The following is a 14,163-nucleotide window of genomic DNA, read 5'->3' as shown; positions in this document are numbered from 1 at the left end:
TACATCTCTTTATGAGAAAGAGCCAACATATATCGATGCCAAACGTAGTCCTGTTCACACATGTACACACATCACGTATCTACATCTCTTTATGAGAAAGAGCCAACATTTATTGATTTTGCAATTGAAACCGGGGACCACTACCTGGCTTAAAAGCTGGGTTTACATTACACATTCAGATGTACGTGTGTTGAAGGTAAGAAAAATTTACTGAAGTTTTTTTTTACAAATCCAAGGATAGGGATTGTATGTGTGTTCATTGTAACTTGTGAACACCTCCTTCCATTGTCCCAATTCAGATTAGAGCGCTGTGTGCTTGCCTTTTACACTAAAATAGGACTCTCTGGCATCTCATTTGCCCCTAGATCCGGGCAGGCTACAAGGCTTAGGAGAAACAAGAAACTTCATTGCTGGTTTTCCATTTGTAGAAACGCCTTTTTGTTACAGGTCAATATTCAAAGGGGTGAACATCTAGCAGTGGCACATGTCATTTCCACATTTTGGTACCTGTTTAAAACCCCAGTAAATTGTATTCATCTACGACTACGCAGAGAGCTTAGTGGCTGCAAGGGGGGGCCCTTCCAACCCAAGTTTTCTTGGCCAAAATCCAAGTAGAGTCTCAAGCTGAACCAATTTGCAGTGTGGCTGAGGCAAGACGTATTAATTCATTTGTACCCCACCTTTCTCCCCAGTGGAGACCTTCTCCATTTGACTCTCATAACCACCCTGCGAGGTAGGTTAGGCTGTTTGTGACTGGCATGTGGGGATTTGAACCTGGGCCTTCCACTCCTAACCACGACAGCACACCTGCCAAACTTATAAGCCCTAACCTACAATTTTTAAACAGCCAAAGGCCAGAAGCACATGGGGTTTATTCATTTGTACCAGCACCAAGCAGACAGGATCGTGAAGCAATCCACCAATGTTTCAGTCTGCAGACTGCGCCCCCTTTCAAGGGCTGTCTTGGATAAGCAGACGTAAAGATCTGTGATAATATTTACTAGCTGAGGTGAAGGATGTGAATAGGGCATATATCAGGTTTCCAACATCTGGCACAGTTTCCAGTGACTGGCATTAATGTAGCCCCATTCTTCCCATCTTTGTAGGACAATAGGGGTTCCAGTTATCTTCACAGAACAGAAAGGCTAGCCACAAAGCCAACACCATCCAGCCCCAATTCTGACCATATGCAGATTTATGCTGTTCTTGCTAACAGCCGTCTTGAAAGCCAAATGAGTTAAGAAGCACCACGGGTGTGTTTGCACAGGGAAGTTTAAACACAGCTCAAATACAACCATTTAAAAAGCTGTGCTGCTGAGGCTGTTCTGAATCCAAACATTGTTGGTTCGAAGTTTCACAACACATCTTAGGTCCCCCTTCCAGATGTTGACAGCTCCTAATTATCTACAGGCACAAAGATTCTGCTACAGAATTCTTGAATTCTCTCCTCTACGCCTATGCCCACCTTGGGGATGATCCTGTTAACAAATGCACCTCAACAAAGGGAATTTATTTCCCTCAAAAAGTGTTAACTCTGCAACGGCACTCTGAATGTTGCAGGTAGGTATCCTTCCCTAGAATCTGGGAGCACGTCTCGTATCACTGGAAGTCTCATCTCCATTTCTTCTGACTCCCGGCCTCAAGTTTCTACTCAATCTCCCCTTTAAAAGGCCTCCCCACCCTCCATTATTATAACCCTTCACACGGAGCATCACCAGGGCAGGAACGTCTGACCTGATGTGTCCAAATGACTGACCAGTTGATCGTTGTGCCTGGCCCAGATGCTCCCTCTTTCCCAACCACCACGCTCCATGGAGAGCAATTTAAATGTCTTAATTGACCGTTTTACGTTTATCGCATTGCGCGATTATTGCAGAATATGGGTTCTTTCAACAGAGACACATGGTAATGCCCCGAATCTTTCCTCCCCAGAGCATTGTTGAATTGTTCTCTCATTATGGTTTTGGCAAGGATGCATTGCAGTGTATCGCAAAACAGTGTATGATTCCAACACAAGAGCTGCAGAAAGTTACCAAGTGACTATATAGTGAACAGCTTTCTCAAGGCATCTGTAATTCTTTATCCACAGAAAGTGATTTCCCATTAACCTGCGCCCCCCAAATAATCTTCAAGGATTTGTTTCAGAGCAGAAAGAAAGTGACCCCTGTTTAACTGATTCATTGCTTTCATGCTTATCCTTTTAATCTTGCCTTCTTCAGATATGGAAGGATACCAGTGTAACCAAAAACAGCCCGTAAGCAACTGAAACAACATGCTCAAGCTTTGCAATAGTTTTTAATTCTGGAGGCTATCGGGGACTAGATTTTGTTGAAAGCAGCAACGTCCATTGATTGTACATAATCTTCGAAAGCAGTGATCCTCTCTTCCAACATATCAGTCCCAACTTTATCGTCTTCAACTACACACTGAATTTGAAGCTTCTTGATTCCGTAACCAACTGGAACCAGTTTGGCTAAAAAGGAAAAGAATGCCTGTTAAAATCTACATCCTAGTGGCCACAGTTGCTGTTATTAGTATTATTAATAATAATTAAATTTCTGAATCGCCCCATCCCTGAGTACACAGGGCTCCGGGCAATTTACAACAGATTAAAACATACAAAATACAATTTAATATCAACAAATCAACCTTAATTATACAATCTCCAGGGGCGTCGAAATCTGAAACCTGCTCTGGACTGTTCTTCCGCCTCATGGGCAGGTTATGGGGAGGCCAAAGAGGGCCCTGGAATTCTTGTCCCACAGTAGCTCTTGGTGGCTTCTCAGCACATTCAAAGATGCAGAAAGTGCCACCTGTAAACTTTTGGTATTTCTGAGGGGGAGATGCATCTCCACTACCACAAAGTGACAGACATTTTCTTAAGAGTTACTCAATTCCCTCCCTCAGAAAGCACAATTGACCACCGATTCTCAGCAGCAGCCTTTATCGATTACTTACAAGATCCCCAGACCAGGCCATCAGCCTGAATGCTTCTCACGCATTCCTCCAATTTGCCCATGTCTGTTTCGTCGTCCCAAGGTTTCACATCCAGCAAGAGAGATGACTTGGCAACAAGTGTCGGTTCTAGAAAAATCAAAGAACAGCTCAAAAAAAACCTGGCGCAGAAGTTTTCCTACACGTTCTGAAACAAGAGTTTTGGTCTTGTAGTTGGCCAGTTCTCCAAAAAGCTAGTACAATATGCTAAATAATCTTTCTAAATTGCAACTAATCTTACCTCCACTACCCAATTTAAAGCGCTCAAAAGAATGAGATTGTCTTGTCTGTTACACTGAAATCCCTTTCACTTGGTTGACAAAAGAAAGGAGCATTTGTAAATTGTGTAACTGCTGATTTCCCACAGTTGGAATACTGCAACTGCTACAGTACTAAGCAGTTTCAGGCCAGTAGCTGTGGAATCCTGCATTAAGTAGGAATCAGTTTTCCATCATTAGAAGAAAAAACAAAAAGATTCACTGCTATAGAACTTGGAAGTTTAACCAGTTGAAGAACTTAGATGTAAAGAGAAGTCAAGTCTAAACTGGACTTTACATTATTTTTCAGATTAAGCTAGTTATGAATTCCATCTAAACAACTAATCTCAAAGACAGACAGGGCCACAACGTACTTTTAGCTTTCTTTGATTCGTACTGGGCAAGTCGCTCCTCCCTTAGCCTTTTTGCTTCTTCACTTTCCTGTACAAAATTTTAGAAAAGGATTAATGAAGTTGTATTTTATTATTAAGTTGCATGATACCACTAGGATCACATAGCGGAGACAATTGTTTGGTTTAAGCACAATGTACAACTGGACTGTTCAGGTAAAACAAATCATCACAATTTCAGTCGAAAGATGGTGATTTGGTTTTGTTCATCATGTTGCCCAGTTGAAAGACTTTGAAAAAAAAAATGCAGATTGCAAATGTGTCCCAAGACAGCTCTGGACCACGGCACTTTCATCCCACAGTCTGGAGCTCTGCAGGTTTTGTTAAGACTGCACCATTAAACTCGCGCTCCAACATGTATCGTCTCTGAAACCAAAAGTTAACCAGGATGCTGGCTTACCTCCTCCTCATCAGAGCCGAAGAGATCAATGTCGTCGTCATCTTTGCTATCTCCACCAGTGGCATCTTCAACATCTGCTGGGCCGTATTTCCCCAAAGCCTTCTTTATTCCTGGCAGACTAGAAAAACACGTGGCACTTTAGAGCGACTTCTTATTAACGTCACCAACCGCAGAATCAAGTGTAGCAAAAACTGGAATGTACTATCAATGAAGAAGTGCTGCTACTTAACTTGAAACCTAAATACAAAGGCCAAGCACTAGATGCCGGTAACAAAGGCACTGGTGGAGAGCCAGTTTGGTGTAGTGGTTAAGTGCGCGGACTCTAATCTGGGAGAACCGGGTTTGATTCCCCACTCCTCCACTTGTAGCTGCTGGATGACCTTGGGGAAGCCGTAGTTCTGTCAGAGCTCTCTCAGCCCTGCCTGCCTCACAGGGTGTCTGCTGTGGGGAGGGGAAGGGAAAGGAGTTTGTAAGCCGCTCTGAGACTCCTTTGGTTAGTGAAGAGTGGGGTATAAATCCAATCTCCTCTTCTTCCAGTACGACAGACACTAACAATGCAATTCTGAGCAGACTTAACACACTTCTAAACCCATGTGTCTTAGAATGGGACTGGTGGTAGCCTTGTCTTTTGACTGCTGTGCTGGCTGTTCAGCCCTGCTCCCCACCTGTAATCTGCAATGGTGTAGTCCATTCTACCCCCCCACTCTGCTAGGTGTACAGGTCAAGACGACAGAAGATGTATCTAACGCTATCATTTCTATACTGAAATATTGTGAATTCCAAAGGAAGTTTAGAAAACAAGGGCCAAAAGTTTTTTTTAAATTCCATATTGATGTTACAAAACTCTCTGTTCTCTGTCTCCAACAAAGAGCTAATAGCTCAGTAAGAACAGCTTCTGAATACTACTAATGGTTCATACAAGCCAACTATCCTGGGATTTTGCTTAGTATGCTAGATTTGCTTTGAAACTGAAAACATTCCCTAATGCAAAGTGTTTATCAAAAAGCTTTTTTATTTTTAAAAGGAGACACAAGACACTATTTTTAAAAGCATAGGGAGGGCTCCACCTGCTGCTTGAAAATAGATTGGAAGCTGCAACACTGTTTTTCATGGGACTTGAAACAGCACTGCTTTTTGAACAGGAGTTGCTAGGCTTGCAACTTGTCCAAAGCCCCTGACTTCAGCAATTTCGCCCCTCCTTTACAGAATCTGATAATGCTTGGGAGAAACGCTGTACAATTTATATACAGCACAAACGGAACACCTGGCTCACTGATGGTGTCAGTATTTTACTTAGTTAACAGAGAATGCGAGGCCATTTGATTTTGGGCCTAAGATGTTTCCTAAGAACAACATTAGGGGACAAATAGCAAGGGAAAGCAGAGTCCTACCATGTATCTAATTCAGAACAATGGGCCCAGGCCTGGAGTGTGGAGCAAACAATCTGCACCGTCGGAGCCACGTACAAACACAGGAGATCCTTCTAGAAACCAGGGAGAACCCTCCAGCGTTGCAAGAAAACGATAGAAAAGGCAAGGAAACTTCAAAACTGCAACTAAGCCGGAGGGGAGGGGGGAAGGAGAGGAATGAGATCTCAGCTGCCATTTTGAATGCTGCCTGGCAACCCCTTAGATGCCAGCAGCATGGTGGGGCAGGCAAGATGGGAGGAAGTGGGGTTCAATCAAGGCAGAGATCCTCTTCCCTTTTGACTTTGAGTATGTGAAGTAGCTTTTCTGAGGGAAATCTCGGTTTCCAGGAACAGAAAAACAAAGGTCTCCCACTAAGCAGTAAAACCTAGTAATGTTTTTCTCTTCAAAGCTTCTCTCTTCAGGCAAAACCAATAGAAATGAATCAGGATATTGTGATGTCACTGTCAAGTTTTTGAAAGAGGCAGCAATTTGGGACACATTCTGAGAATCAATGAAGATTTTCCTGAATCTTTCAGATGTGATACAGTGGGTGGACAACTGGGCTAGGACCTGGGAGACCTAGGTTCACCATGGCTAGCTTGCTAGGTGACCTTGGGCCAGTCATTCACTCTTTGCTTAATCTACCTCGCAGGATTCTTGTGAGGATGAAGCACAGGAGGGGAGAAAGATGCCCCCAGCCACTCCCACTGGAGACAAAGGTGGGGTTAAAATTATCCAAATAAATGAGAGTTTTGTTTTCCCCAGAGGAGAAAAAATATGGTATTGGACTGTTCTACCATCATACTGATCCAATGATCACCAAAGAAGAGAGCTCGCTCTTTCTAATCTATCTACCAACCAACCCACCAACCCAACACAACGTACAGTGCATGTCAATGCGGTGCAGGTAAATGGACTTTAGAAGTAGAAATATTTTTACATCTCAAACGGTCTTTTGTCCAGGCCACGATGGCAAACCCCACTAAAAAAAAAAAGAAACACAAATGCCACCTCATTTTAGGACACCAAGCAAGGCCTACCTTGACTTTTGCTTGTAAGATTTAATGTGGTTGTACCACCTGAGGGCGTGGAACAGCTCCGGAGGAGGAGGAGGACTTCCAACGGCTTCAAACACTGCGACGTCAGCCTGGGACGGGACATACCTGTCAAACAGGGTAGATATTCAGCACGATAAAAAGGCACAGATATTGTGACATGCATTGTACTTTGCTTTCAGCACATCATTTAACAAAGAAGCTAGAAAGTTCCACATAAACCAGAGATTTCCTGTATTTTGTCTGCTTTTGAACTTGAATTGTAAGCTGCCTTGACCCACAAGGAAAGGGCAGGGTATAAAGCTTTTAATAATGCTGCCCACTGACACATCTTTAAGATAATCACTTGTACTGTTGGAGAGGTTTGAACACAGCCGTTCAACCATCTCCTCCAGCGTAAACACTGTAAAAACCCTTTCACCAGAACACGCTTCTCTGAAGCCAGCCTTACGATAGGCTTGAACAGAAACTGCTTATTCACTGAGCGGCTCCAGTTAGGCTCATAACTTCAAATCTAGCATCTCTGAGCTCTACAGCCATGACTCCATCACCCAGATCCAACAGCTTTAGAAGAAAACAGGGAAGCACAGATTCCTGTCCACTGTGAAGGATGTGCACCAAAGGGGTGTGGTTGAAGGAGGAGTCAGCAAACAGAAGCAGGCCACAAAAGTAACTGGTTATCAGCTACGTCCCACCACAAAAGAAAATTCGGGTCCAGTGGCACCCTTTAAGGCCAACGAAGTTTTATTCAAGATATAACCCTTTGTGTGCACGCACACTTCGTATCTGAACAAGTGCTCATGCACATTAAAGTTTATACTTTGAACAAAACTCTGTTGGTCTTAAAGGTGCCACTGGACTCGAATTTTGTTCAGCTGCTTCAGACCATGCTAAAGATGTGTTACCTCTTTCACTTTTGATGCAACAGAGTTCCACGGGTATTCCTCTGGTACTGTGACCTGGGATATTAATCAGAAAGGCTATAGTTCAAATCTCACCTTGGACATGAATTTATTAGGCAACCTTCACTATTACTATAAGTGGCCTTGAACCACGAGGAAAGGCCAGATATAAATGTTTTAATAAATAAATTTTAAGTAACTCTTTCGAGTCAATCTTCATATCATTCAGATAACGCAACTAATCTACTTTACCAGGCTGTAACACAGATTACAAGAATTTGTGTAGCACTTTGAACAACCACCTCTCTCTAAATTGGCTCCATACTGCTATCAGCCTATAGTATTTTAATTTATTTACTTCACTTGTACCCGGCCTTTCTCCCCTTTGTGGACACGGTTTACACCATTCTTCTCTGCTTTATTTTATCCTCACAACAACCCTGCAAGGTAGATCAAGATGGGTAGCCGTGTTTGTCTGTCGCAGTAGAAAAGAGCAAAAGACCAGTAGCCCCTTAAAGACTAATAATTTGTGGCAGGGTAGCAGCTTTCTTAAGTCACCGCTGAAAGGTATCTAAAGAAGTGAGCAGTGACTCATCACGAAAGCTCCTACCCTGCCACAAATTCTGCTAGGCTTTGAAATATTAAAACATCATACTAAAACCATAAAGACACAGTACAAGATGGCTTTTTAAGAATATGCTAATATCCTGGTTCTGTGCAATGTAATGAATATAAGGCCTGAGCTGTGGGTTCCCATGTTGTAAACTCAATCCAGCAGTATGAGCAGCTTCTTTATTTTAGCAGACAGGGACTGGCCCAAGATTACCTATGGAGATTCAATGACACAAGCAAGGATTTGAGCCTGTGTTTGCCACATCCCAGTCTGACACTCTTAACCACATTGGCTGTCTATATATCTCCCTGTCGGTAGCCACGTTGGTCTACAATAAAGCAACAGAAGGAAGTTTGAGTCTAGTGGCGCCTTGAAGACCAACAAGGGGTCAGGAAACAATTTTTCTCCAGGCCAGTTTGGCTGGGGATCCTGGAGGAATTTTTTTTTTGCTATCTCCTGGGCATAAAACAGGGGTCACTGGCAATGCTCCCTCTAAGCTGCGGAGTCTTGTGAGTGAAAGTTGTGAGTGATTTGGCCACTGCAGAAATTAGTGTGCTCTGGGGCCATCCTTCCTGAGACAGAAATGCGTGAGCCTGAGGCTAGAAAACTGTGAGCTAGAGGGAACACTGGTCACTGGGCGTGTGTGTGTGGAGAAGGTATTTGTGAATTTCCTGCATTGTGCAAGGGGTTGGACTAACTGACCTTGGAGCAGACCCATAACTATGGTGGGGTTATTGGGGGCTCCGCCTCCTTTCTTAAAGACACAGCCCCACAACAATTTCTCCTGTAAATGCTTTTAAAAAACATTTTTAAAGCAGAGGGGGGTGCTGTAATTGACTAATTCCTGCACTGAGCAAGGAGGTTGGAGAAGGTGACCTCTAGAAGCCCTTCTAATTCTGTGCCAAGAAACTGGTCTCCTTTAAGAGCTTTTCTGCCTAAGTGTTAGCTTTCTTGACTATAGAAGTCATCACCCCCACACGTCAGCCTGTTATAAGAACTGTTGCTTAGGCTAGCAGAAGTGATTTACTTGCAGCAGCTGAAAACTGTCCTCTACAGTGGTCAACAGCTTTCAGTTCAGAGATCTAACCTGGTATCAGCTTTCTATTGACTAAATGGCTCTTCTTTCTGTTTTTTAATTCAACGTTTAATTTTCAACTTTTTCAAAAACACAACAGCAATAGCTTTTCTTTCTTCACTGAGAACTTCAGCCCCACCAGAAAAAAATCTGCCCCACAAGCCACAAAACCCTGGCTACAGGCCTGCCCTGGAGATCCCTTCCAACTCTAAGGTTTTATTCTGGGTATAAACTTTTGTATGCACACACACTTCTTGTGCATGCACACGGAAACTTACCCCCAGAATTAAACTGTGTTGCTCTTCAAGCTGCCCCTGGACTCGAACGCTGTCCTAGGTAGCTCCCTGAGTTGTTTGATTAGACGCTTTTGCAGCCTGGCAGAACCGAACAGGTTCCCCAGTCATGCCTGCCACGTTCCCCAGCGCTCCCTACCCCGCACGGCGCTGGATGGATGGGGATTGAATGAGGCCTAGGCAGCGACCCTCCCCCCCTCGCCCTTCCCCGCGCCTCGGAGCGCGAACTTTACGCAGGCGGACTCGGAAGTCAGGCCAAGCCGGGCCTGCTATTCCCACAAGAGCCTTCCCCGCCACTCCTCCTACCAGCTCACCCACCCCTCGATGTAGCTCTTGTCCGCTAAGAAGTCGTTCAAGATCTTCAGCCCTGCGGAGGATTTCAGGTCCCCGAAGCCCATGGCGGTGCCGGTGTAGTCGGGAAAAGGGCCGCGGCGAGAGAGACAAAAGGAACACCGCCGAGAGGCCGCACGAAAAAGAACGCGCGCTTTGCCGGCATGCCTTATATATAGGCAAAGGGGTCTGGGATCCCTCCGCTTCAAGTTGCGAAACGGTATCCTTCCGCCGGATAGTGCGAAATCCCCCCCTCCCTTCCGAACCTGACTAAACGGTTTAAAAGTCGGAGGATACAAGTATGTTCCAAAAAAAAAAAAAGTGGGTGTGGGGAAATAGGCGGCTGTCTCTAAGAGCCTACATTTTAAAAGGTAGGAAATTAGCGGTCTACTGCGCGTGTCTCGCGGCCTCGCGCAGAACAGCCGAAAACGGATACGCTGGACACGGAAATTACCGAGGCTACCGCCGCGTTGTTTTTCCCCCCACCCAAAGGTCGTCGAGCGCTTCACGGAAATTACCGAGGCTGGTGCCCCGACCGTCGCTTTCGGAGACGAAGGGAGCCGAGCGCGGCACGGAAATTGCCGAAGCTGTCGCCATATTCTCGGCGAGGGAGTGCGTTCGTGGGCGAAGGCGGCTTGGTCGCTAGGGCCGGAGGGCCCCCCCCAAACCGGGGCTGAGGAGGTAATGCGAAGGGGAGAGGGGCACCCCGCTCCTCGCCACAGAGGGGGTGGGCGAGGGACGTCTAGAGTGGCCGGGTGGGGGGCCCAGGAGGCGACGTCCTTGACAGGGGTCGGGGGGTTGCGTCGCTCCCCTCCAGTGTCTGCAGTTGGGGAGGACAGAGAAGCCCCCCTCCCTTATGCTTTTGCATAGAGACACCAAAGAATCTTTGTGGCCCCCCTGAAAGGCTGCCAAGCTTGCTAATGCAGACCTACTCCAGTGTAAATCCGTGGATTGCAGCATGCTTTAGGCTCTGTGCATAGGGCTGCCCTGTTAGCCGTAGGGGGCTGAAACCCCCCGCATCAGAGTCAGGGAGTCCTCCAAAGCAGCCTTGTTTCCTCCTCTCTCTCTGCAACCCTGAAGTGTGGCAGCGTCGGCTAGTAGGCGATGGAGACCTTCCTATGCAAAGTCACAGTGGACATGCAAGGGAGCGATTCCCGTCGGTGAATAATATCTGCTGCGATTCTCCCCTTTGGCTGTGCTTACTTGCAGACCTGTGGCGTGGAAAGAAACTGGCGGTTCTGATTAAGCCCAAACCGAATATGAACAAGTGTGCTGGCGAAGTCTGGTCCAGCTATTTCCCGCTGGAGCTTCACTTCGAAGTGTTTGTTTTTGTCGCTGCCATATTGTTATTTTGAGGTCCCCAGCCCGAGGCCTGGGAGACTGACAGTGCAATCCTATGCAGAGATACTCCAGTAGTTGTCTTGGTCCGAAGCAGCAGAACAGAATTTGAGTCCAGGTGGCACCTTTAAGACCAACAAAGTTTTATTCAAGATATAAGCTTTTATGTGCATGCACACTTCTTAAGATACGATGAAGTGGCATTTACCCGCCCATACATATAGGTAGAGGGTGAGCATTAGCATACAGCAGAATGGAGATGTTTAACAGATTCAAGGACCGAACAGGAATAATAAGCTTAGTTTATATGGTTACCATTTGTTTGGGTTTAATTTTCTTGGGGTACCATTCTGGCGTTGTTAATCTGTTTTTTGACTTCATCAGGTGGGTACTACAGTCAGGTTGAGGTGAAAGTCATTGAACGCCTGGTGGAATATGACCAGGGCTTCTTTACCATGTGTCCAGACCCTGTGGGGGTTTCAAGGCAAGAGACGTTCAGAGGTGGCTGTCCATCGCCTGCCTCTACACAGCAACCCTGGGCTTCCGTGGTGGTCTCCCATCCAAATACTAGCCAGAGCCAACCTTGCTTAGCTTCTGAGACTTAGAATCATAGAATGTTAGAGTTGGAAGGGACCTTGCAGGTCATCCAGTCCAACCCCCTGCACTCTGCAGGAGCATAGCCGAAAGATAGCCCTACAGCATACCCGAAAGATGTCTGTTGATGAGATCGGGGTAGCTTGGGCCATCCAGGGGAGGGCATATAGAGTTTACTGATAGGTTTCTAGGACTAAGGCAGTGTTGAAGCCTACTTGGGATGTATTCCTCACTCACTCCCCCCCCAGTTCCGTCCCTTTGTAGTTAGTGCCTTAGCGTGCATTTCTGACCAAGAAGGTTGTTGTGGCTATGCCATGTGTTCTGGCAGTAAGGAAGGATACAGATGATTCGGCAAGCAACATTTATTTATTAAGATGTGTATTCACCGCCTTTCCCTCTACAGTAGGTCTTAAATGGTTCACAGAAGTATGCTGAAATGTATACACCCCAGGAACAAAACATCGTAACAGAAATCCATACCTGTATTCAATACAAACAACAGCCAAAGCCTCCCCCCCCCCGAATAGTTCGGTCTTGCGTGCTCCCCTAAAAAGCAGACAGAGAAGGGACAGGTCTTGCCTAATGGCGGCCTGTTCCAAAGAGGTGAAGCAGCTATTGAAAACCCCACTTGAAGTGGCTGCCCCAGGTTGTGTTTCCTTACAAGAGGTAATAGAAAGTGTGAACTGCTGGGAGAAAGAGAGTTAGTATGGAGGCTCATGCAGGGAGAGGGTGTCCTTCAGGCTAGGAAAAGAACATTCAAGGCCTAGGAAAAATAACATTTTAAGCCATCTGTTTCCAACTGTGAGAACAGAGGTTATTTTTCTGACATTGAGAATAGACCACACTGATTTTTCTGAAGTGCTGGAACCGTGTCTAGATAAGCCTTGCAGAACTACAATCCTCTTCGGTGAGCGTACTCAGAACAGAATGTGAGAAGGATCATCTTCCCATATCTTATGAAGGGGAAACATATGAGAGCTATTCCCAGTATGAAGTGGAAGAAATAGAAAAAATATATGTAAAAGTAAAATAACTTTAAAGAGTGTGGAACAGGAGCAAATAAGTTAATTTGGAAATACAGGCAGATGGACATAAGTGGACATTCATAGGTGTGATGTGTTTAATCGTTGGAAAGCAGCCTAAAATGTGCTCGTGCGTGTGTGCTCATGTTCTAATCCCACAAGTACTTGTGAGCTTTTTTGATACTGACCTATACCGAGCAAGGGATGAGCTACTCCTGAAGCAGAAGTAAGGTGAGATGTGTTAGGACAGTAGTGCTTGTGGAATACACATTCCTTCTAGGTTATGTCCAGCTTTTTACTATCTAGGATAGACATGTTTGCAGTTGTCACCTGTTTCACTTTGTGATGGGTTAGAATAAATAAGACAAGCAACATTTAAAGACAGCATGTTGCACCACTTCTGGGGGGTTTTGTGCGTTTTTGTTTTGCCATCCAAACATTACACCTCTTGGCTTTACTCTCTTTCCAGCCTGAAACACGCGAAGAAGGTGCTATCTTTATACGTAGCACTTCTGGCTGTTTCTGAATTTCAGTTTTTGTTTTCCCAAGTGACCGATATGGAGACGTCCAGATGAATGTGCTGTGGTCAGACTGCTGATCCATCTGGCGCGATCGAGCTCTGCGTTGATTCCCAGAGTCTCAAGTGGAGAAGAAAGTTCTTTCCCAACACTAGCAACCCGAGATCCTTGGCTAATGTCAGGGACGAAAACAGGAGCCTTCTGCATGCAAAGCATGTAGCCTTTCCTCCAAAGAGCGAGCACCCTTCCCAACTTCTTGGTCGAGGCAATACACATGCCAGAGATTTCTCTTTTCTTGGGGGGGGGGGAGTTTGGTGTGTGTGTGTGTGTACTTGCATGGAACTTCTGGTGACCAGTGTTCCCTCTAAGCTGAGTTACCGTGAGCTAGCTCACAGGTTTTTAGCCTCTAGTTCACACATTTTTGCCTTAGCTCAGGAAGGATGGCTTCAGAGCAAAATAATTTATGCAGCAGGCAAATCGCTCGCTCACAACTTTAATGCCAGTAGCTCACAAAGTAGAATTTTTGCTCACAAGACTCCACGGCTTAGAGGGAGCATTGCTGGTGACCCCTAGTGGGGTTTGGATGCTTGATAACCTGCCTCTGCATCCCGAGGCCTCGTATTCCTTGGAGGTCTCCCTTCCAGTTGCTTGCGAGGGTCAGCCCTGCTTAGCTTCTGAGATAGCTGTCCAGAACAGGGCCACATGCCATGAATTTCTGAACTCTTAGCATGGTTGCTTGCCCTGACCTGGATAGCCCAGGCTATCCCGATCTTGTCAGATCTTGGAAGCTAAGCAGGGTCAGCCCTGGTTAGTACTTGGATGGGAGACCACCAAGGAATGTCAGGGTTGTGACGTGGAGGAAGGCAATGTCAAACCACCTCTGAAAGTTTCTTGCCTTGAAAACCCCCACAGGGTCGCCATACGTCAGCTGTGACTTAAGAACATACGAGAAG

General features: G+C 45.7%; 2 protein-coding genes across 2 annotated transcripts in view; one reads left to right on the top strand and one right to left on the bottom strand.

Annotated features, from left to right (window-relative positions):
* Positions 1 to 2,276: 2,276 nt before the first annotated feature.
* EEF1B2 (eukaryotic translation elongation factor 1 beta 2) lies at positions 2,277 to 9,892 on the bottom strand. Its single transcript, XM_015416002.1, has 6 exons — positions 9,727 to 9,892; positions 6,511 to 6,633; positions 4,062 to 4,179; positions 3,626 to 3,692; positions 2,959 to 3,084; positions 2,277 to 2,473 (listed from the first exon to the last, which is right to left on the bottom strand). Exons 1-6 carry the CDS (start codon positions 9,804 to 9,806, stop codon positions 2,319 to 2,321), a joined length of 669 nt encoding a protein of 222 aa, XP_015271488.1. The 5' UTR covers positions 9,807 to 9,892; the 3' UTR covers positions 2,277 to 2,318.
* A 411-nt stretch (positions 9,893 to 10,303) lies between these two features.
* Positions 10,304 to 14,163, top strand: part of NDUFS1 (NADH:ubiquinone oxidoreductase core subunit S1) — a 28,276-nt gene continuing 24,416 nt past the window's right edge. Inside the window, exon 1 of the mRNA XM_015416009.1 lies at positions 10,304 to 10,419. The gene's annotated coding sequence lies outside the window, so the exon portion shown is untranslated. The remainder of the gene's footprint in view (positions 10,420 to 14,163) is intronic.

This window comes from Gekko japonicus, unplaced genomic scaffold (assembly GCF_001447785.1).
Source record: "Gekko japonicus isolate JY-2015 unplaced genomic scaffold, Gekko_japonicus_V1.1 scaffold123, whole genome shotgun sequence".
Taxonomy (NCBI): domain Eukaryota; kingdom Metazoa; phylum Chordata; class Lepidosauria; order Squamata; family Gekkonidae; genus Gekko; species Gekko japonicus.
The sequence above is the reverse complement of the archived record's forward strand: the minus strand, read 5'-3'. Positions and strand labels throughout refer to the sequence as shown.